The sequence below is a fragment of the Sinocyclocheilus anshuiensis genome, unplaced genomic scaffold, assembly GCF_001515605.1.
Source record: "Sinocyclocheilus anshuiensis isolate Anshui unplaced genomic scaffold, SAMN03320099.WGS_v1.1 scaffold637, whole genome shotgun sequence".
Taxonomy (NCBI): Eukaryota; Metazoa; Chordata; class Actinopteri; order Cypriniformes; family Cyprinidae; genus Sinocyclocheilus; species Sinocyclocheilus anshuiensis.
In genome coordinates, this window is record NW_015539816.1 from 2124346 (window position 1) to 2145474 (window position 21129).

The 21129-nt window shown below is 38.5% G+C and overlaps 1 protein-coding gene across 1 annotated transcript in view; it reads right to left on the reverse strand.

Annotated features, from left to right (window-relative positions):
• LOC107683984 (vascular endothelial growth factor receptor 2-like) overlaps nucleotides 1-20513 on the reverse strand; it is a 23590-nt gene extending 3077 nt beyond the window's left edge. The window contains exons 1-21 of the mRNA XM_016480090.1: nucleotides 20270-20513; nucleotides 14389-14485; nucleotides 14004-14218; nucleotides 13397-13518; nucleotides 12012-12180; nucleotides 11634-11770; nucleotides 10632-10824; nucleotides 9884-10001; nucleotides 9509-9681; nucleotides 9168-9324; nucleotides 7387-7498; nucleotides 6701-6809; nucleotides 6252-6596; nucleotides 5880-6026; nucleotides 4696-4827; nucleotides 3289-3395; nucleotides 2775-2910; nucleotides 1634-1738; nucleotides 1431-1544; nucleotides 1206-1294; nucleotides 796-969 (exon numbers count right to left, since the gene is read on the reverse strand). Of these exons, the coding sequence (XP_016335576.1) occupies nucleotides 796-969; nucleotides 1206-1294; nucleotides 1431-1544; nucleotides 1634-1738; nucleotides 2775-2910; nucleotides 3289-3395; nucleotides 4696-4827; nucleotides 5880-6026; nucleotides 6252-6596; nucleotides 6701-6809; nucleotides 7387-7498; nucleotides 9168-9324; nucleotides 9509-9681; nucleotides 9884-10001; nucleotides 10632-10824; nucleotides 11634-11770; nucleotides 12012-12180; nucleotides 13397-13518; nucleotides 14004-14218; nucleotides 14389-14485; nucleotides 20270-20333 (3015 nt within the window). The 5' untranslated portion in view covers nucleotides 20334-20513. The remainder of the gene's footprint in view (nucleotides 1-795; nucleotides 970-1205; nucleotides 1295-1430; nucleotides 1545-1633; nucleotides 1739-2774; nucleotides 2911-3288; nucleotides 3396-4695; nucleotides 4828-5879; nucleotides 6027-6251; nucleotides 6597-6700; nucleotides 6810-7386; nucleotides 7499-9167; nucleotides 9325-9508; nucleotides 9682-9883; nucleotides 10002-10631; nucleotides 10825-11633; nucleotides 11771-12011; nucleotides 12181-13396; nucleotides 13519-14003; nucleotides 14219-14388; nucleotides 14486-20269) is intronic.
• Between the last annotated feature and the right edge of the window lie 616 nt (nucleotides 20514-21129).

Sequence of the window (21129 nt, forward strand, 5' to 3'; positions counted from 1 at the left end):
TACATTTTTTTTATCAAATGAATGAATTATATATATGTTTTTATTTTTTAATTTACAGTGTGATGAATTAGTATTTAAAAATATTCCATATATTTTCGCAAATAATGTGAGCTCATTTAAGCTGCCTAATAATTAGAAGAATTATTAATAAAATAATTATGCTGTTTGTTTATTTATTTTTATTCTGCAGTTAATTTTATTTGTACTTATTTTTCATTTATAGTGTGACAAATCAATTTTTACAAATATTCCATCTATTTTCTCAAATAATATGAGCTCATTAATCTGCCTAATAATTAAAAGAACCATTAATAATATAAAAATAATTTAACTGTTTATTTGCGTATGTATTTATTATTAAAAAAAATTTAAATTTTAATTAATTTAGAGTGAGACAAATTAATTTTTAAAAGTACAAAAATTCCCTGTAGGTTTTTAAATAATGCTCATTAAAGCTGCTTAATAATTAGAATAATTACTAATATTTTAATTTTATATTCTAATAGAGAATATATCTTGAATCTTACATTAGGCTACATTTGGTAAAATGTTTTTTAAAGTTAGAACAATTAAAATTGTTTTCAGTGACTGAAATAAAGCTGAAATAATGTCAAATCAAAATATTTGATAAACCTAAATCTTAAAAAACATTGGCAACTAACTGAAATAAATAAGTTGGAGTAAAAGATGAATAGAAATACAAAAACTGATATATTAAAATGACAAAAACACATAAAAATGTGCATTTTTATCTCCATCCAGATACAGTTCAGAGTATCCAACAGACTAATATACAGTACCTTGTTCATCCTGCAGCTGGGTCGTGGAGGTCTGTTCTCCCATCCTGGTGCACATGGCAGTACCAGTGCAGACGTCCAGCCGAGTGCTGGTTCCCAGACCCAGATCCCCCTCATGCAAATCCTCTTCCTGCTGCACCTCCCTCCTGCACGGCATCAGTGGCATTCGCTTCTGAGAAACACAACACATGTGGATCAGTTTCCGTTGTTGTCAGGGTCAAGAAGTACCAACATATCAGGTACAGTTCATAACACCTTCAACCTTGAACAACATTTAAAGGCCTTACAGTTGGCTTATGTCTTACATAAGGCACCCGAATCAATCTGACCACATCAGAGGAGCTGAGATCTTCAAAACCACATCACAGCCTGATTTTACTAGTTGCACTAGGTAATGATGGAATTTACCTTGTAGGGACTGTACTCTCCTCGCTTGCTTTTTAAATAGCTGGAGAGGTTACCATGTTTACAGTACTCAACAATCACCATCAAGGGTCCTAAAGTTGGAAAGAAAGAGAGGAAGAAGAAGAAAGGCCTTTAATGTGGGCACACGTGTTCTTCTCAACAATGCACAACCACTTTGTGGCATTTCTGACTTTTTTTTTTTTTTGAGGGTTTTAAAGGGGTACTCACCTCCTGGTTTGGTGCAGGCTCCTAGAAGGTTGACCACATTGAGATGGTGACCAATATGGATGAGGATCTTCAGCTCAGACATCAGAGCGCGGTACTCACTGGTGGTAGCGCCCTCTGTTGGAGATTGATAATGCTGCTGTCAGTTGTGTTATGAAAGATATGTGCAGTCAGTTTATTAAGGCCAGTGAACAGATGCCTCATACCCTTGAGCATCTTCACTGCTACTGTAGTACAGGTGGTGGCCTTCTCAATACCATATGCGGACGCCTCCACAACTTGACCAAATGCCCCTCTGCCCAGCGGCTCTCCTGGAAAGCATAGTAGTACACATTTGTGAACACTTACATATACATTTATAGTACCATTTTTGTGCAAATATTTTAGCTGCTGGCAGCGGTTAAATTGGGACTTTAAAGATGTCAGAAGCCAAAAATCTGATGGTGATTTTGGGCAAGTTATGATATGCTTACCTCTCCATCCCCAAGAAGAAAAAATATGCATAATATGTTCCATAACATTTTGACACCTAGTTATAATGGTAGGCTACTAAATGTATGTATTTGCTTATATTAGAAAACAAAGAAAAACAAAATGATAATTCAAAATTAAATACACACAAATGCAAGAAAATCTAGATAATCTAGATAAATATATAAGAATAGTTAATATATATATATAGATAAAATAAATAAATAAAACACATATTAATACAGATAAATATATAAAAAATATATATATAAATATCACTTAAGTATATACATATAGTATATGTTGGTCCAATGATATGATTCTTGCTTGTGATTAATCCTAAAATCAAAACCATATTCCAATTAACCAACAACCAACTAACAAAATAAATAAATAAATAAATAAATGTTATATAGAGATAAAAAAACATATCACTGAATGTGTTACATAGTATACTTTGGTCCAGTGGTACAATTCTTGCATTTTAAGTTAGTAGTCCCAGATTTAAATGCAGATTCCAATTAACCAGTTAACAAACAAGCAAATAAATGCTACTCCAAATCAATAGATAGTAATAGATTTTCTGTTCTAGACAAACATATTGCATATTACGAAGTCTTCCATTAACAAAAGGGAGTTCATGTAATGAACTAATTGCATTGAACAAGTACACTCATTAAATGAAGACAGAATGTTTCTATTGAACATATATATATATATATATATTTATTTATTTTTTTTTTAATCAAAAGTACTGGAAAGCCATTCCAGATTGGTCCTAGTTAATTTAACTCCTGGATATTTATTTATTTATTTATTTTTTTATTATTATAATTATTATTATTGGTTTATTTCTCACGTTCAGCCAAGTCTCACCTAGCTTCAGTCTGTCACGTGGGAATTCCCACTTGTTTGCATCATAGGTCAGTCTCTCACAGTGCTCATCCATTGGCATATCATCTGAGTCCAGAATGATTGACAGGTAGCCAGTTTTCAGATCTCCTTCATTAGGCTGCGGGAGAGTAAAGAGGTAGGGATGGAAAGGGTGAGCATGACTGAATGACAGACACAGTGCAAGACCTCCAACTTTGTCCAGCTTGAGTCTCCCAGAATCAAGCCCTCATTATAAAGACACCCACTAATGAGTTACTGGAAGCCACTCTCATACTCAGAGGCAGAATTAAGGCTGGGGTACAGCAGGACTTGGGCCCACGGCTGGCCGGTGTACGTGACGCATCGCAGCAGAATGTGGGCTGAGCATACAATAGAGACGACGTAAGCCGAGTCCGGGTAGTCAGTTTTGATCAGTCAGGAGAGCGAAGTGTGTGCCTGTGCATGAAAAAGAGAGAGGGGAAGCAAACGAGGAAAAGGAAAAGAGATGGAATGTTACCCGCTTCCTATTACGGATGACGAAGACGATGAGGAGCCAGAGGATCATGGCGATGACCACGGCACCAATAGGCATGATCAATTCCACATTCATCTTTTCTTCTGCACCTGTGAGATGGGTCACATGATCAATCAGACATCACAAAAAAAAGATGACAAAAAGATACAAGATTTAACCAAAATTGAGTAGGTAGTTAGGTAGGTAGGTAGGTAGATGGATAGATGGATAGATAGATAGATAGATAGATAGATAGATAGATAGATAGAGCCAAAATTGAGTAGATGTTTGAAGTAGGTGTTTGCTGACCTGATATTTCATCCAATCAAAATAAGACCAACAAGAACCAAATCACATTAGATGAAAAGTACCATGTTCTCTTTTCTATATTAGAACATGCAACTGCCCAGTGGATCACTACATGATTTAGTTGATTTCTTTCTCTCTTCCTATCTTTTACTCTTTGTGGGAACAGTTAACGTTTCTTGTTGCGACAGTCAGGCGACAGTCGCCTTTGCAGTGACAACAAGAAACAGTGATGCAGAAAAACGAGTCACGTACACACTGAGTATGTCTCTGTTATTTGTGGGCCTTTGCACTCTCTGTCCTTTATGTGTGTGAGGCAAGAGGCGGAACCATACAGAGATGTAAGTGACTGGGAAAAATGTGTGTAACAGAGAGTGATAGAGAGAGAGAGAGGGTGGGACGCCCCTCTCTTCTTTTGTGTTCTGGGATTTTGCTTTGTTTTCTTTAAGCACTCCCTAAAGGATGTACACTAACAGAGCCCCCTTCCTGACAGATTAAAAAGAGAGCTATTTTTGCCACAAGGCCTTGATTACAACCAAATCTCAATGAGGCAAAAAGTCAGTGGGAGACCGAGACAAACTACTGCGAATCTACCTGCCATCTTTTGGTATAAAACTACGGTTCAAAAGTTTGGGGTCAGTAATTTTTTTTTTTTAAGAAATTGATTATTTTATTGAGCAAAGATGCATTCAATTTATCAAAAGTGAAAGTAAAAACATTTATAATGTTACAAAAGATTTATATTTTAAATAAATGCTTTTCTTTTGTTTTCAACATTAATAATAATAAGAAGAAAAATTACTTGTATATAAATTATACTTATAAATTACATTTAAAAATATATTAAAATAGAAAACCGTTATTTTAAAATTGTAATAATATTTCACATTATTACTGTTTTTACTCTCTGTAAGCATAAGAGGATTCTTTCAAAAACAAATTACATTAAAGGGGTCATATGATGCGATTTCAATTTTTCCTTTCTCTTTGGAGTGTTGCACAACTTCACAGAAAAAAAAATGTTTAGGTCCTACTGCCCTTTTTTTAAAACTTCAAACCAATAAAATAAATAAATCAAGCAATGAGTTTTGTTTACACACTCACCATCTACAGTGATACGAGCCTCGTGAGAGTCACAGCCTTGCTGGTTACACGCCGTACATATGTAAAGACCACTGTCCTCTTTTTTCACCCGTTGGATGGTTAAGACACGATTTGACCGTTTCAGAATCACACCTGACAACAGACATGCATGAACATTACTGTCACTGTAAAAAATGCTTTGTCAGGTAGCCTAATTAATGTGTTTCATGGCATAACATCTAAACTGATTTTACTCAAATCAATAAATATTATTTAATATCAATGAATACACTTGACTACAACAGATTATAATTAATTTTAAGGGTCAGACAGACATAGCTTCTTAAGGTAACAATTGCCTATTACAGCTTTATACAGCGTATTACCCAAAATTGATCAATATTTAATTTGTGTGACATGCAGTAACTATAATTGACATCACTGGTTTTGTTTGCTCTGTTGGAACCCAGATCTAAATGAACAGGTAGCTATTAGACATTTGGATATTCGTCTCAAAAATTAAGGGAAAAGAAAACTAATCACCTCTCAGAGTGAGTTTCTGCTGTTCATTTGGTCTGTAAAGCACACTAAAACTGATTTTTTTTTTATTAAGAGATTCAGCTTAACAAAACAATAAATGAATTTCTTCTCAATCCTGAGAATTGTGGTCAAACAAAAATAGTTCAGAGTTGAGTTCCGATTATTTAAAATCAGATTTCCCTCCAACATATGAACTGATATCCTCTGAGTAAATTGATTCATAGTATAAAGGTACAAAATCTGAATCTGTAGCCATTATATGCAACATGATTTTCTGTGAAATCTGTCAACTCCAACTATCCAAAATCTGTATTTGGCATTTGGCAACCAGTGCTGACTCATAAACAGTGTTATTTTTGTATTATTTATATACTATTATAATATTTTTTAATATTTTGAATTACCTTTTTATTTTCATTTAGCTTTTTTTCATTTTTTTTCAGCAACATTTCTTATTTTCTTTCTAATATTCCTATTTTTTTAAGTTGTTAATCTAATATTTATCTTAATTTAACTGCAAACAGCAAAAATGCATGCAAAAGCTGTGTAGTGTATTCCAATCCTAAGGCAACTGCAAATTGATTATTGCTGCGGATATAGAGAGAGTTGTTTATTCTTGCACCTATAATATTTTTGTACTTCTATAGAGGTTTTACGTTGCTCACCTGATCCCTCCATGACGGTCTGGTTGTCTTTAGTCCAAACTACAGTAGGGGTTGGTGTGCCGGACACTTCACACACTAGAGTAGTAGAGTCGCTCACATTCACTCTCTGGTCAGTCAGATTGGTCACAATTCTCGACATCTCAAGAGCTGCAGAAACATATAAACTGATCTGTGATGTACATTCAAGCTTGTGCAAGATTTCTGCAGTATATCCCATCTGAACATATGCAAACTGAGCAATGCAACTAAATATAGTCTATTAAGTGTGCAATTTCTGCACCACTAGCATCACCAACTAATGAAATTACACAAATAATGACTGTTTTCAAACAAGTCTCCTAAAAATCACTCAATGTAAAGCTATGGACTAACCTCTGAGTCTGAGGTTGTGAAGTAAGCAGGTTCTCTCACTGGTGCCCACATTCTCCACTTGGCAAGCATACAGGCCTTGGTCCATCAATGTGGCATTGGGTATGGGCAGGTCCAGCATTGCATTGGTGCCCTGCAGGCCTGATATGGTGACATTGGTCTGGTGGAGAGGTGAAAGGGTAAGGGTATCACAGGGCACGGCTGCTGGAGAGGCATCAGGGTTGGCAATGTTTGTTACCCGATACCAACGCAAGTTAGAGTACAGCAGTCGATCGGCTACACAGCGCATTACCACATCCTCTCCCTCAGTAGGATTGCTGGAGGGGAGGACGCTTAGGTTGAGGAAACCTGTGATGAAGACAAACATCAAAAGTTCAGATTTGACCACTTCTTAAAATTGAATTGCAGTTATTTAAGTTGGGATGTAGAGTGAAGACTGTGTCGGCACTCACGAGCTACTTGAAACACAATGACCCGCTCTTCTATTCCCATCTTATTGGAAGCAATGCACCTGTAGAGAGCATGATCAACTGCTTTCTGGATCTTCAGTGTGCTGATGGTCTATTGGAGAACAGCAGATCATCAAAACATTATCGAAGGCAATGGATGATTTTAAAAATATATTATAGTCAGATTCACCAAGAATAACCATTAATGCAGTGTGGTCCAAAAGTCTCAAATCACTAGTGAAAATGCTTCTCCTCTGCATTTTCATTACAAATTTGAGTGAATAGTTAAATTTAAAAATTTATGTAAATTGAGAAATGGTTTGTGCCTCTTTTGCTTTAATGAAAGCGAAACCCGTGAACTCAACAAGTGTGCTTAAAATCTGATGATCATGTTCTGCAGCATCATTGTGATGATCCACAGACCATCTTAAGCTTCAAATATTTGACCATCTTACAAAGCACTTCATGCTGTACATTCACTTATTTGATTAGTGACCTAGAAATAGTGCAGAATCTTATTTATTTTACAGTACATTCTAACATTTCTATGCTTCACATTTATTGCCAGGTTTAAATTAGATTTTGAATCATATTCTCAGACTTTTGGACCCAGCAGTATATTTTGTGTTTAGAAATAGCTTTTTGCATGTTCAAAGGCTGACTGGCACTCTACTGGAATTGATGTTTACCTTAAGAGAGCGTTCAATGACATATGTGGGGTTGATGATGGGGTTTTTCCCAGTGTTGTTTGATATCTCCCTCCACTTGTCACACTTAATCACACTTTGGTCTGACTTAGGTCTGTGAATAACACATAATAATATGATTTACCAGTTTGTTTGCAGTCAAAAAAATCTCGTAAAATATTAAAAAGTAAAGCAGTAACTATCTACACATCTCCAGCAGGAAGAGAAAACACCACACGAAATCAACAACAACAACAATGCACCTATTATTAACCGTCTAAATTTAGACCATCCTATAACAGACTCCGTTCCTCTTATTCCACTTCTGGGCCACACATATTTATGAGCAATAGGAATTATTATAAATGTCAGGTTTAGACTTGGGTTGGACATCAGCACCTCATGTAGGTCAGCCATGGGAGACGAGACAGAGCGGAAAAGGGAAAAAGAGATGGAAAAAAAGACAAACACAAAAATAGGACACATAAAAGCTGTAATGAAAGGTGAGAGCGAGGGTGAACTCTTGTTAGTAGGATGCAGTGACAGACATTGTGTTATTTTCATGTTTGATCAAGGACACGGGATTTGAATGCGTCTGCTTTTAGAACAACAGGAAGTTGTGATGAGAACTACGGAAGTAGGTGAGGGTGCAATCTGAAGATAAGGCTCGCGTGATGCCTGGCCCTAAATGCTCATTACATGATTACAACATCCTTGGAAGTGATGTTCTGTGAATGCAGGCTGCCAATCAAAGTCACGATTCAACCAAAGCTCACTGGAGCTGATTTCTTAGTATAGCAGATCTCTCTCATACTGGCAATCACAACAGTCGTTTCAGGATGAATGCCCATTTAGAGCACAACATGCTAATGAATTGCACTGTGGGACACACTTAAACACCAGGAACAAATATGCCAAAGCACTGAGCAAACAAAGACATGCAAACATTCTCATTCCATGCTTATTTGTCAGCAAAACAATGACTAATGATATTATCATCAACTTAACACAGTTACTGGCTTCCCCACACAAATACAGGAAAAATATTAAATGTTTAGTTTTCTTTTTAAATGTTGCCATTTAGAGAGTATGATTTTGACAGGTTTTGCTACAGGCAAATGCAGATTTGTTTGGTTTCTGCTGCCTCCTAGTAGCAAGCTGTTTGTGAGGTCAAGAGGAAATTCTGTTTTTGCTGTGATATACGTGTTTTAGCATTTGCATTACATTTCTTCCACATGAATGTACAAATTAAAAATATCATGAACAAATTTGTCATACAAGAGCAATGTTTACAGTAATATAAACACTCAGAAAAGATATAAAAATTCAGAAAAGAGAGAACAAGAAAGAAACATACTCTACATATGTTTGGGTATACTGGTGTATGTACACTATGTCACACACAAGATATTAGATTTTTTTCTCATAATATAGTACAGTATGATTAAAGAGAAAATAAGCAGTTTGCACTGAAGCAAAAATAATATGTTGGTAAAACACTAACAAAAATAATGCATGTGTGTATAAACTGTCAAATGTGGCATGTGCAATCGATCTTCAAATTATTTTCACTTCCCTAACCTAATTAAATCAGGATAATTGAGTTATACTAATTAATATTTTTAATAAATTTACTTGAAAAAAAGTTTGATGTTACCACATGAATGACACGTTTATCTGACATTACGTTTCTATTTTTAACAGTCTACATTCTTGGCTGTATTACACAGGATACATTTGAAGCAAAACAAGAACATTGCATCAAATCGTGTGACAAGACTTACAGAAATCTGACTGGGCAGTCCTCTCTGGGCATCCACTGCCATTGTATTGTGACAGGGCTGGATCCTCCGCTAGCTGTGCATCTGAGTGTAGGGCTACTGCCGTACATGTGAACATCTCGATCCAACGGCACTTCCTTCTCAAAGATCTTAGGGTGAACTGTACATATAAACACACAAGTTAACAGACTAATACAGAAGAGAGAAGAGAAGAGAAGAGAAGAGAAGAGAAGAGAAGAGAAGAGAAGAGAAGAGAAGAGAAGAGAAGAGAAGAGAAGAGAAGAGAAGAGAAGAGAAGAGAAGAGAAGAGAAGAGAAGAGAAGAGAAGAGAAGAGATTCACTACCATTAACCAACAGTTGAAATGTTCTTCTCTGCTCCTCCTTGGTAATCTTATTTGTCATGACAACAGTGTAATTCCCAGCATCCTTCTCTGTAACCCCATATATAGTAAGAGATCCTCTGTTGGGCTTCATTCTGTACTCATCCTTCCACACTATCAGCTGATCATTCTTATACCTGGATGGACAAGAGTGAAAAGTTCAGTCTGACTTACACAAAATCCTAATCTATTCTTTATAGGTACTTAATATAATATAATATAATATAATATAATATAATATAATATAATATAATATAATATAATATAATATAATATAATATAATATAATATAATATAATACAATATAATACAATATAATATAATACACTAATCACTTACCACTTGACAGAGGGCTCTGGATAAGCATAATATTTAACCAGGATTTTTGCCTCTTCCTGGCCAGCAGTTGCCTCCACAGTCTGCAACATCTGATCATTGAGCGCTATAAATGGTTTCTCTGAAATATCAATCAATACATTAGCACCAGTGTTGGGGAAAGTTACTTTTAAAAGTAATGCATTACAATATTGCATTACTCCCTAAAAAAAGTAACCATGTGGTCTTTATGCTATCTATGCCAGCAGCATATAACTGGCCTAGGTGTGCCAGCAGCACTGAAACATAGGTGCTTTCACTGATATAATGCGCTCTTTTGTTTAAAGGGATAGTTCACCCAAAAATGAAAATTCTGTCATTAATTACTCACCCTCACAAAGAAAACATAAATAACGACTTTATTCAACACTTTCTTTTCTTTGTCGTGGTACTCTTGTGAATGATGGCAGACTGACCCAGCGCACAAAAAGCATTTCATAACAGCTTCATAACATTACAGTTGAACCACTGATGTCACATGGACTATTTTAAAGATGTCATAACTACGTTTCTGTGCCTTGACCGTGGTAGTTCTCTCACTGTCTATGCAGGGTCAGAAAGCTTGGATTTCATCAAAAATATCTTAATTTGTGTTCTGAAGATGAACGAAGGTTTTATGGGTTTGGAACGACATGAGGGCGAGTAATTAATGACAGAATTTTCATTTTTGGGTGAATTATCCCTTTAAGTTGTTTTTTCTAAAAGCACATACCATAGACAATGAGGGCTGCTCGGCCAATCTTCTGCATCTGACCACTAGAGGCTGTGCAAATGTACTCTCCTGTGTCATTTACAGTTACATTCTCTACAATGAGAGTATTGGACAGTTCTAAGGAGTTCCACAGCTTCTTCTTGTAGGACCTGGTCTCATAGCGTGTCCTTGGTATTGAGCTGTTGACGCCTCTCTACAGGAGGAGAGAAACGGTTTAAAATCAGCCAGAGAAATGCATGATGTTATTTATGGAATTGCAATCCAACCAAAACGGAGCTGGACTGGGCTGAATCAAATCGAATCAAATTATAAAATCAAATCAAATTATAAAAATACGAAACAGATCAAACTGAGATTATGATTGAAGTGTCTCAAGTAAAACACAAATGTCAGAAAAGATTAGCTGATGATAAATTTGAAAGGAATGTTCTGGGCATGTGTTACATTATGTAAATTACCAAAGAAATATTAGAAAATATTACAATTTAGAAATGTATTCTCTCTCTCTCTCTCTCTCTCTCTATATATATATACTGTATATATACTATTAATAATAAATGTTTCTTAAGCTGCAAATCAGCATATTAAAATGTTTTCTGAAGGGTCGTGTGACACAGAAGATTGGAGTAATGATGCTGAAAATTCAGTTTTGCCACGAGAGGAATAAATTATAAATTGTAAAATATATGAAAACAGGTATTTTAAATGGAATAATATTTATATAGGTGAAGTTCTAGTTATTTGTCACCATTTACGGTTCATACATCAACAGAGGCAAGCTGTCACACACCTGCTATCAAATAAAAACGTAACAGACAGCTTTTGTTTAGACTGTTTCTGGCTGCTTTTCATCACCGGACAACTTATGTAGAGAACAGGAAGGAGACAAGTAAAAAAAAAACTCCAGGAGTTAGTCCAGTTTTTTCTGTGGCAATCAAGATTATGTCACAAATGCTGAAGACTGAGGTTAACATATTAAACTTTTCTGAATAAGTTACTGACCTTCTCATGAGGGAAGGTCCACTGAAAGTCGATTCCCACATTGAGTTCGGTGTGAGCGGTGCAGTTTAGCATTAGCCTCTCCCCTACCGTTAGCCTCTCATGAGGTGGACTCAGGGTGAGGTCATAGATCTTGTATCCTGCGGAAGAGGGAAGGGGAGTAAGGGATGTGCCGGGTGGAGCATTGTTCTATTGAGACCAGGGCAGCTGATCTCACACCAGACTGCTCTACAGTCTCAACAAATGCAATCTTGCCTCTTCAAAAACAGTTTTATCATTTCTGACATGCTTGCAAAAAGTCAGATGCACAAACCATGGTCATATCATATTTCTTAATCCCAAAACTTCATGCAAATGAACATTTTGTCTTTTTTTGCTTACCTACGACAGCCACAATGTAGGGTGATGACTGATAGGTCTCATTTCGTATAGTGGTTTGGCAGTAGACCACACCAGCATAGCTGACCACATGACTAGGCAGGATGAAGCCCCTCTTGCTATCCCAGATAACCTCTTTCCCATCAGTGGCCAGTTCTTTTACTGGATACTTCTGTTGAAGACAAACACCATAAACACATTGTTCCCATCACATCACCAGCAGTGAATCACAAAACAACACAGGGATCTTGACACATAAACTTTAAAATATTAGTATAATATTTTAAAGTCGCATCTGTGATATTTATTATGGATTGGTAGTCAACAGATAAGGCATATAAATAATGTCCATTAGAATTTCAAAGACACTAAAGCCCCGTTCACACCAAGAATGATAACTATAAAGATTACTATAGAGATAAAGATATTAGCATTTACACCAGCGTTTATTGTTTATTTTAAGCACACACGCATCTGCCGCTTTAAATTCTCGAGCTCATTATAGCAGGATGGATTTTGATTGGGTGTCAATGTTTGTATCGTTCATCAGCTGAAAAAAATCATTCTGAAAGTGATTCCAACTATATCGTTTCTCTGTGCCTTTATCGTTATAGATGTGGTGTGGACTATTCTTTAATATTGAGAATGATTTTTAGAACTATCTTCATCATTATCTTTATAGTTATCATCCTTGGTGTGAACGGGCCTTAATACTTTTATTAAGTAAGGATGAATTCAGTTGATCAAATAAGGAAAGTAAAGATATTTATAATGTTTCAAAAGATTTTTTCTAAATGCTGTTCTTTTGAACTTTCTATTCATTAAAGAATCCTGAAAAACATTTTCCACAAAATATTAAGCAGCACGATGAAAATCATCTTTAATAATGATAAGCAAAGTTTCTTGAGCAGCTAATCAACATATTAGAATGATTTCTGAAGGATTATATGACACTGAAGACTGGAGTAATGGTTTCTGAAAATTCAGCTTTTCATCACAGGAATAAATTATATTTCAAATAGAAAATTGGTAATTTAAATTGTAATATTATATCACAATATTTCTGTTTTTACTGTATTTTTGTTCAAATAAATGCAGCCTTATACGGAGACTTTCAAAAACATTAAAAAGAACTAAACTTTTTAATGGTAGTGTAATTTGCTGAAAACACTACAAGTTTTGCACAAATAATAACAACAGCAAAATTAACTGGTTTTACTTAGATCAAAAATATTATTTAACATCACTGGACTATTCTTAACACATAAAAATTATGCCAATGAAAATGTACGTTTAGATTAAACAGAAATAGCTCCTTAGAAATAGAAGGTAACATTTGCAGGTTACCAATGTAGGGTAGGAGAAAATGTGTGTGTATAAACACTCACTGTGTACAGTGTGACGTCTAGGTTCTCCACAGATACCAGACAGGGAATGACCACCTGTTCTCCCTCACGAATGAACACCACATCATAATCTTGAGCCATTCGGACAAATGGCGTACGGTAATCTAAAAACATAAGCATGTCTATTGTATATATTTATCCAACAACGTTATTTATGAAAACACATGCAGAAAAGATAATGTTGACAAAATCATGTATAATACACCAGTACTTACAAATTGTTATGCACATTTGATCAGGTTTCATAGGTATGGAATGAAGTAAGTTTACCAAATCACACTAACAACAACCCATTTCCTATATTTTGTCTGTCTGGACAAGACAGAAGTTTACAGCTATTATGGTTGAAAAGCGAAGTAAAATGTGGTGGTTCCACCAGAATGAAGAGGTTATAAAGTTTGAAGAGGTCAAGAGGTTATCCTGAAGGATAACAGAGGAAGTATGCGATGAATACATTTTTGTAACATTCCAACTCTCTCGCTCCCACTTTCTGGGAGCGAGAAGAGAGTGGGAGACTGGGTCAGAAAGTTATGAAAAACTTCTTCATCTATTTGTTGAAAACTTTAAAAATTACACACGAAAATCATACCTTGTATGAAGACATAGACAGATATAGAAGTCTTTCCATCCTCTATAGGCAGGTTTTTATAGAAGCAGCGATATTCTCCAGTCTCATTGGCTACTGCTTTTGAGAGCGTTAAAGTGCTACAGAACAGTCCATTGCCACTACAGTCTGTTGTGGTGAGCCAGGTTTCAGAGCAGGTTCGGTTGTGAGGTGTAGACCACTCCAGGATCTGACGTCCCCTGTGTAACAGATTGAAAAGACAATGTTCAAGCAAAAATTACATTGTTTAGCTTCTGTTTTTGCCATAAAAAATTAATAGCTAACAAAAACAGCACCCTTATGGGGAAAAGTAGCTTCAGAATGAAAATGAATGAAGACAGAATTGCTCTTCTCCAGAAGCAAAGCTTACCTGCATGTGATTTCCAGTGTATCTGAAGCATTGATTTTGAGAGTCTTCTCAGTGATATTTAAGGTTGGAGGATCAGGCACAAACCTTAGCTCTATCGCTGCAAGAAAAAAATACACCAGAAGGTTTTAATTAAGAAAAGCTGCTGATATTTACATAAATACTCACTAAATTATTTTAATGAGGACTTTAGATCAACACTTACTCTGCCTTTAGATCAATTTCATATGTGCCATTTATTACAGGTGCAAATAACTTAAGTCTGGTTGATCTTGTTTTTTTTTCATAAGTACTGGATAATATTAATTAACTACATGTGCTTACTAAGGTTACGGTTAGGTTTAGGGTTAGTTTCTTAGTTATGCATAACTGTTATTACTATAGTAAGTATATCTAGTATAACTAGTGTAATTGTCACTTTAAAATAAAATGTTACCATTTTTTGTTTGTTTTTGGAGGAAAAATAATCTTAAAATAAAATAATAAAGTAAAGACACAGATGATACCAGATTCCTGCTTTTTATCTTGTTGAATTAAACCAACTTAAACCAAGAAAGACACAACATCCATTGCAAATTGTTATCTAGACAACATATCACAATATTTCACATTAAAACTAAACACTAGACAGTAGGATCATCATCCTCAGCATAATAAACCACTGTACATATGGCTGTAATATATTACAATAACCTCAAAACTAAATAAACTTAAAGAGGTACAGCATGCACCTTTCCTAGGATCTCCCTAATATGGTTAACTTTAAACCCATAAATTAGTTCAATCCTAAACTTCACTTTATCTTCAACTTCATCTGAAAGCAGCTCCCTTTTCTCTTTTATCTCAAGTACATTTGCAACACACATAAAGAGACTACTGTATCTACTGTATGATCAACAAATCACAACAATTTATCTTTGAAAAAGGTATGTGCAGTTAAAAGAAAGACTGTGCTGCTCTGCTGCTCAAACTACTGCATGAGCATGGATTCAAAGTCAACTGGAGTGGTGGGACCGTGAATGCCTGTCCATAGCCTGGCCTGGTTTTACATTGGATATAAGGGATGCAGACGTGTAGAGTATGGCACAGTGCATTGTGGAATGGAGCAGCGTAATGTGGGACCCTGGGATATTTTTCCACTGGAACTGCAAGAGCAGCACGGAGGCCTGGATGTGTCAAAACAGGAAGCCTGGGCAGATGGGCCGGGGCCGGGCTAAATGGCCCCGTGCTCCAAAGCCTGAGGTGGGATTCCTGCTCCAGAGGAACTAGCTCTGGGAACACACACACTCTTATGGGCACACACAATCATGCTAAAACACATGCACTCCATGGAGACTAACTTATTCAACTGTTTGTTTTAACATTTAAATTGCCAGGCACTGAAAGCATTTGAAACAACAATGGTGGTGAAGGCTTGATTGTATCTGATGAATAAGAGCAAACCGAGGGAATTACAAGATAAGGGCAAGAAAGAATAGTTTTATTTTTAACTATTCTAAAAGCAAACATCTCTCACTAGATAAACTACACATTTAATTTGAATAAGTTCAATGGAATTGGAGCAAGAAAAAAGGTTCCATTGATTAATGCAGTTGTTATATATTACATACAGCATTATAAATACTGTGATGAAAATTCAAAATCAAACAATAAATGCATTCTGCTATTTTATACTGAAGGAACTCTTAATCTCTATTTTACATTTTAGTTCCCTATCTGTCGGTCACTATGAGTTATGTCAAACGACATATGGGGTCTCACTTGGGAGGCCAATCATCTCTGAGTTTAAGAGAAAATGCCAATGAAAATTGGCTAGTGGATTTTGCACGCTGAGCCACTCCCCGTGCACACGGGTATATAAGGCGACAGCGCGCGTCCACTCATTAGGTTTCCACTCATTAGATTTTTGCTTCGGAGCTGAGTAGCTGATGATAATCATTGCTACAAAGCCGTTCATTTTTGAGTGCAACGAGAGGCTGTTCCTGGTTGGTGTTATGGCGCGTTACAGCGGTGTCCCTGTCAGCATCGAATCCCCTGGGCCCTTCAGCTAAAAGAGCAGTTTCCTCTAAAAGAGCAAATCACGGACGATTCGTGTCTTTTTCAAGATGCCGTTTCATCCATGTCCTTCTGGATGCGGTCGTTTCCTGTCTTCTGTTGATGGCTACGATCGTTGTCTTCAGTGTCTGGGCCTTCAGCACGCTGAAGCGGCGCTCGTGGATGAGTCATGCGTCTATTGTGGGCGTATGACCATGGCATCGCTGTGATCGCGTCTCTCTCTCCTCAAGGGGAGTGGAGCAGACCCCTCTGTCACTACCCGTCCCTGTTTCTCTGCCGCAAGCAGAGGACCGCCGGCTAGTGCTCTGGAAGATGTGAGGGTAACAGTGAGAGCTTCTCCGTCGGGCCATGGCCCACGGACCTCTCACTCCTCCCGCAATGCATGTCCTGTGCGGCTGCCGAGTGGTTCTGCAGGGCCATCTCACGGCGTTCCCAGCGTGTGATTCGGTGGTCCGCCGAAGGATCAGATGTCGATTGCAGCATCGGGGGATGGGCTATCAGCCTCTGAGGATGAAGATTCTGCGGGGCTGCCCCCCTCGGTGTTGTCGCCACTGCCGAATCTGACCCAGAGCTGTCGGTCATGCTTGCCCGGGCAGCTGCGAGCATCGGGCTGGAGGTGACTACACCGCCCAGTCCTGAGTGCTCGCGGCTGGATGAATGGTTTCTGGGTGCGGAGCGCGGCTCACAACCGCGTCCTGCCCCAGTTCCTTTCTTCCCGGAGGTGCATGAAGAGGTGACGAAGTCGTGGACGGCCCCTTTCACGGCCAGAAGCCGCTCGTCTCCCTCTTCCATCCTCACTTCCCTCGATGGTGGGGCAGCTAGGGGGTACGTGGACATTCCCCCCAGGTGGACGGCCCCTTTCACGGCCAGAAGCCGCTCGTCTCCCTCTTCCATCCTCACTTCCCTCGATGGTGGGGCAGCTAGGGGGTACGTGGACATTCCCCCCAGGTGGAGAGAGCGGTTGCGGTGCACCTGTGCCCGCAAAACGCCGCCACTTGGAGGAATTGTCCGTGTCTCCCGTCCAAAGGAGATGTGGAAGACTGCTCTTCAGGAGGTGGCAAACACAGCGCCGCTCCTTCCCCCGGAGGAGGGCCGGGTGGAGAATCTTCTGTTCCCTTTTCTTTTTGTTCGCCTCTGAGCCAGCGGCGACCACATTGTCAAAAAAAGAGCAGTTTCCTTTTCCTCCGGTTGCAAGGCTCGTGGGTCAACAGTGACGAGAATGCTCCTCGTGACAGCCCCTCCCTGGCGCATACCCCTGAGGAGGGACCTCCTTTCTCAGGGGCTGGGCACCATATGGCACCCGCGTCCAGATCTCTGGAACCTCCATGTGTGGCTTCTGGACGGGACGCGGCAGACCTAGGTGATCTACCACCAGCGGCCTCTACGAGGCATACCTATGCTTTGAAGTGGAGTCTGTTCACGAATTGGTGTTCTTCTCACTGAGAAGACCCCCAGAGATGCTCAATTAGAGTCGTGCTTTCTTTCCTGCAAGAAAGGTTGGAGCGTAGGCTGTCACCCTCCACCTTGAAAGTGTATGTGGCTGTTATCGCAGCACATCACGATGCCGTGGACGGTGTCCTGGCTGGACTTCAGTGGGGTCCCTTTGAGCCGCTTGATTCATTTGAGCTGAAGTTCCTGTCTCTTAAGACAGTGCTCCTGATCGCGCTCACTTCCATCAAGAGGGTCGGGGACCTCCAAGCATTTTCGGTAAGTGAAGAGTGCCTTGTGTTCGGGCCGGCCTACTCTCACGTTGTCCTGAGACCCCGGCCTGGATACGTGCCCAAGGTTCCCACCACTCCGTTCCAAGATCAGGTGGTGAACCTGCAAGTGCTGCCCCCAGAGGAGGCAGATCCAGCCTTGGCGTTGCTGTGTCCCGTAAGAGCATTACGCATATACGTGGACCGCACCCAGAGTTTCAGAAGCTCTGAGCAGCTCCTTGTCTGCTTTGGAGGCCAGCAGAAAGGGAAGGCTGTCTCCAAGCAGAGGTTGACCCACTGGATAGTGGATGCCATCGCCTTGGTCCTTGTCTGTTTTGGAGGTCAGCAGAAAGGGAAGGCTGTTTCCAAGCAGATTGGATAGTGGATGCGATTGCCTTGGCGTACCAATCCCAAGGCGAGCTGTGCCGCCTGGGGGTGAGAGCTCACTCCACTCGGAGTGTTGCCTCCTCCTGGGTGCTGGTGCACGGCGCCTCTCTGGCAGACATCTGTCGAGCTGCGGGCTGGTTTTGCAACCTTCGTGTAGAGCCGGTTTCTTCCCGTATGTTGGGTAACAGGTAATTGGTGGGAAGATCTTGCTTGGAGTCACGCTTGCTGCGCCATTTCCCCCTCACACGGGGATGCGAGCACCTTTCTTCTCCCAGTAGAGTTCCCCGGTTGGCGAACCCTAGTTACGCATCCTCCAGCACCCCCAGCAGTCAGACTTGGTGGAACAAATAGGAAAGATTTGAAGCAATCTTTCACTGAAGGTTGAAATCCATTCCAAAAACTTTTTTGTGGACGCAACAGCAGCTTGGCCTTCTCCAGCAGCGATGTACTCACCATTTGGTCCCCTTCGGTACCAAGGTCAGTGAATTTGCGCTGGGGATTTGGGAAGGTTGCAACCTTAGCGTTCAGTGTAAAACCTAATGAGTGGATGCGCGCTGTCACCTTATATACCCATAGGCACAGGGAGTGGCTCGGCATGCAAAATCCACTAGCCAATTTTCATTGGCGCAAATTCAAACTCAAACACGAGTTTTGAGCAGTGTAGAGTAGCGCTTGTTGTTTGTCATTTCTCCAATCACAAATGCAGACATGGTTTTATGTTTACGCGGCGCGATGCAACGCAACGCGTAAAAGACTGTGTAAGTCATTATAATCAGTAATTATGTCCCTACTGGATGCAACAAATGCCTCGTTTATAATGGGTTTTTTAATGTTTGTAATGTCTCGTCGCTCCATCAACCCCATATGTCGTTCAACATAACGTCGTTCCCTCCATCAGGGAACGAGGGTTACATACGTAACCGAGACATTACATTTATACATTTAAGTTTTTAAATTTAGTTTATAAATTTAAGCTCTGGTTGATAAAGCTTTAAAAAGCAACAACACATCAACAATATTTAACTGTATTTCATTAAATAATATAACATACTGACAATTACATGCTACTATTAAATGATCTGACAATAATATTGATTCAAATATGTAAAACTACATGATGACTTACATTATCTAACCTGACTTCACCAACTACAACCAATATTAAGACAGAAAACAACATAAGAGAAAGCACAACAATAAAGCAATGCTATACTAAAAATTACATAAATGCAACATAACAACAACAACAACAAATGAACATAACTGGCAATAGCAATCTATACAAATGCGATTTGTGCAAGGATTTCTGGGAACGCTATTATAAAAATTATAACGCTATAAATAGCATACTTTTTGATTCATAAAAACAAAATGCTCATAATATTATTTTATCGTAAAAATTTTTTTTTAACTATTTCACCTTAAATTAATCTGTAATTTGTTTGCATCTAAAAAAAAATATATATATATAGGCTATTTACTACAGGTGAAATAACACTTAAAAAACGAGAAAAACAATAAGTTGTTTCAAATCAGTAACAGCTGTACAGTTTTCACAAGAAAATATTTTAATAGGGCTTTTATAATCCATAGCTAACATGACGAAACTGCAGCGGCAACAGTACGATTAATTACAATACCTAGGTTGCCTACTATGATGAGAAAAGTAGGCTAATGATGATGTGAACATTTGTATATTTAATATCAGAGTGTGTTTTGTATATTTAGAGACGCTTATGTCATACCTATAACCAAGTTGATGGTAAAGAGGATGTCGACGAGAGAAAGCACATGAGATGTCTTTGCCATCGCCCGACAGTAACGCTGGACCGTCCCGACATGAAACCAAAATTCAGAAATTCCTTAACTCCTCATCACCATAATACGACACAGTCGTGCGCTTTAAATTCCTTAACCTTGCAGAGACGGATGAAGAACAGACTATGTAAGGGACAGTTCTGAGTTTGTCACTGAGAGTGACCTGTTGCGCGCTCACTGACGGACGCGTGACTGAAGTGCACTGATAGAGAGGAAGGCGAGGGAGGAGCGCAACACTCAAAGACATTACTGTTCATTTAATGTCTGCAGACTCTAGAGGTCGAAGGGCTAGAGAATATAGACCTCCGGGACTAAACAGAACAGTCACATTATCTGAGATCGATTACGATAGGAACCTAATTCAATCAGGAATTGAAGATGTAGCCTACAAAACGCACAATTTCCACTAAACAAACTGCTCTACATGCAGGGTGAAAATCATGGTGGGTTAGGGGGGCATGGTGACCCCCATAATTAAGGTTTAAACCCTCACAAATAAAGTCTGAAGAAAGTTGGGTTGCGTCTTAAAAGTATTGTGATTAATTTACATTTTTTTGAATGGAGAATTAAATGTTTTCTTTAAAAGAGTGGTAGGCTACTGAACGTGTAAAGTGATATGAAAATACCTATATGCTTTTTTATTATTAAGCTAGTTAAATCAATTCCTATTTCAGTCGTAAAAGTTATGCTTATGGAGTCCGAATTAAAATCTCAATTAGCCTAAACATAGTGAACTTTCTTAGCTTGGCAGAACTTTGGTTTGGCAGAAGGATCGTCTAACCTTGTT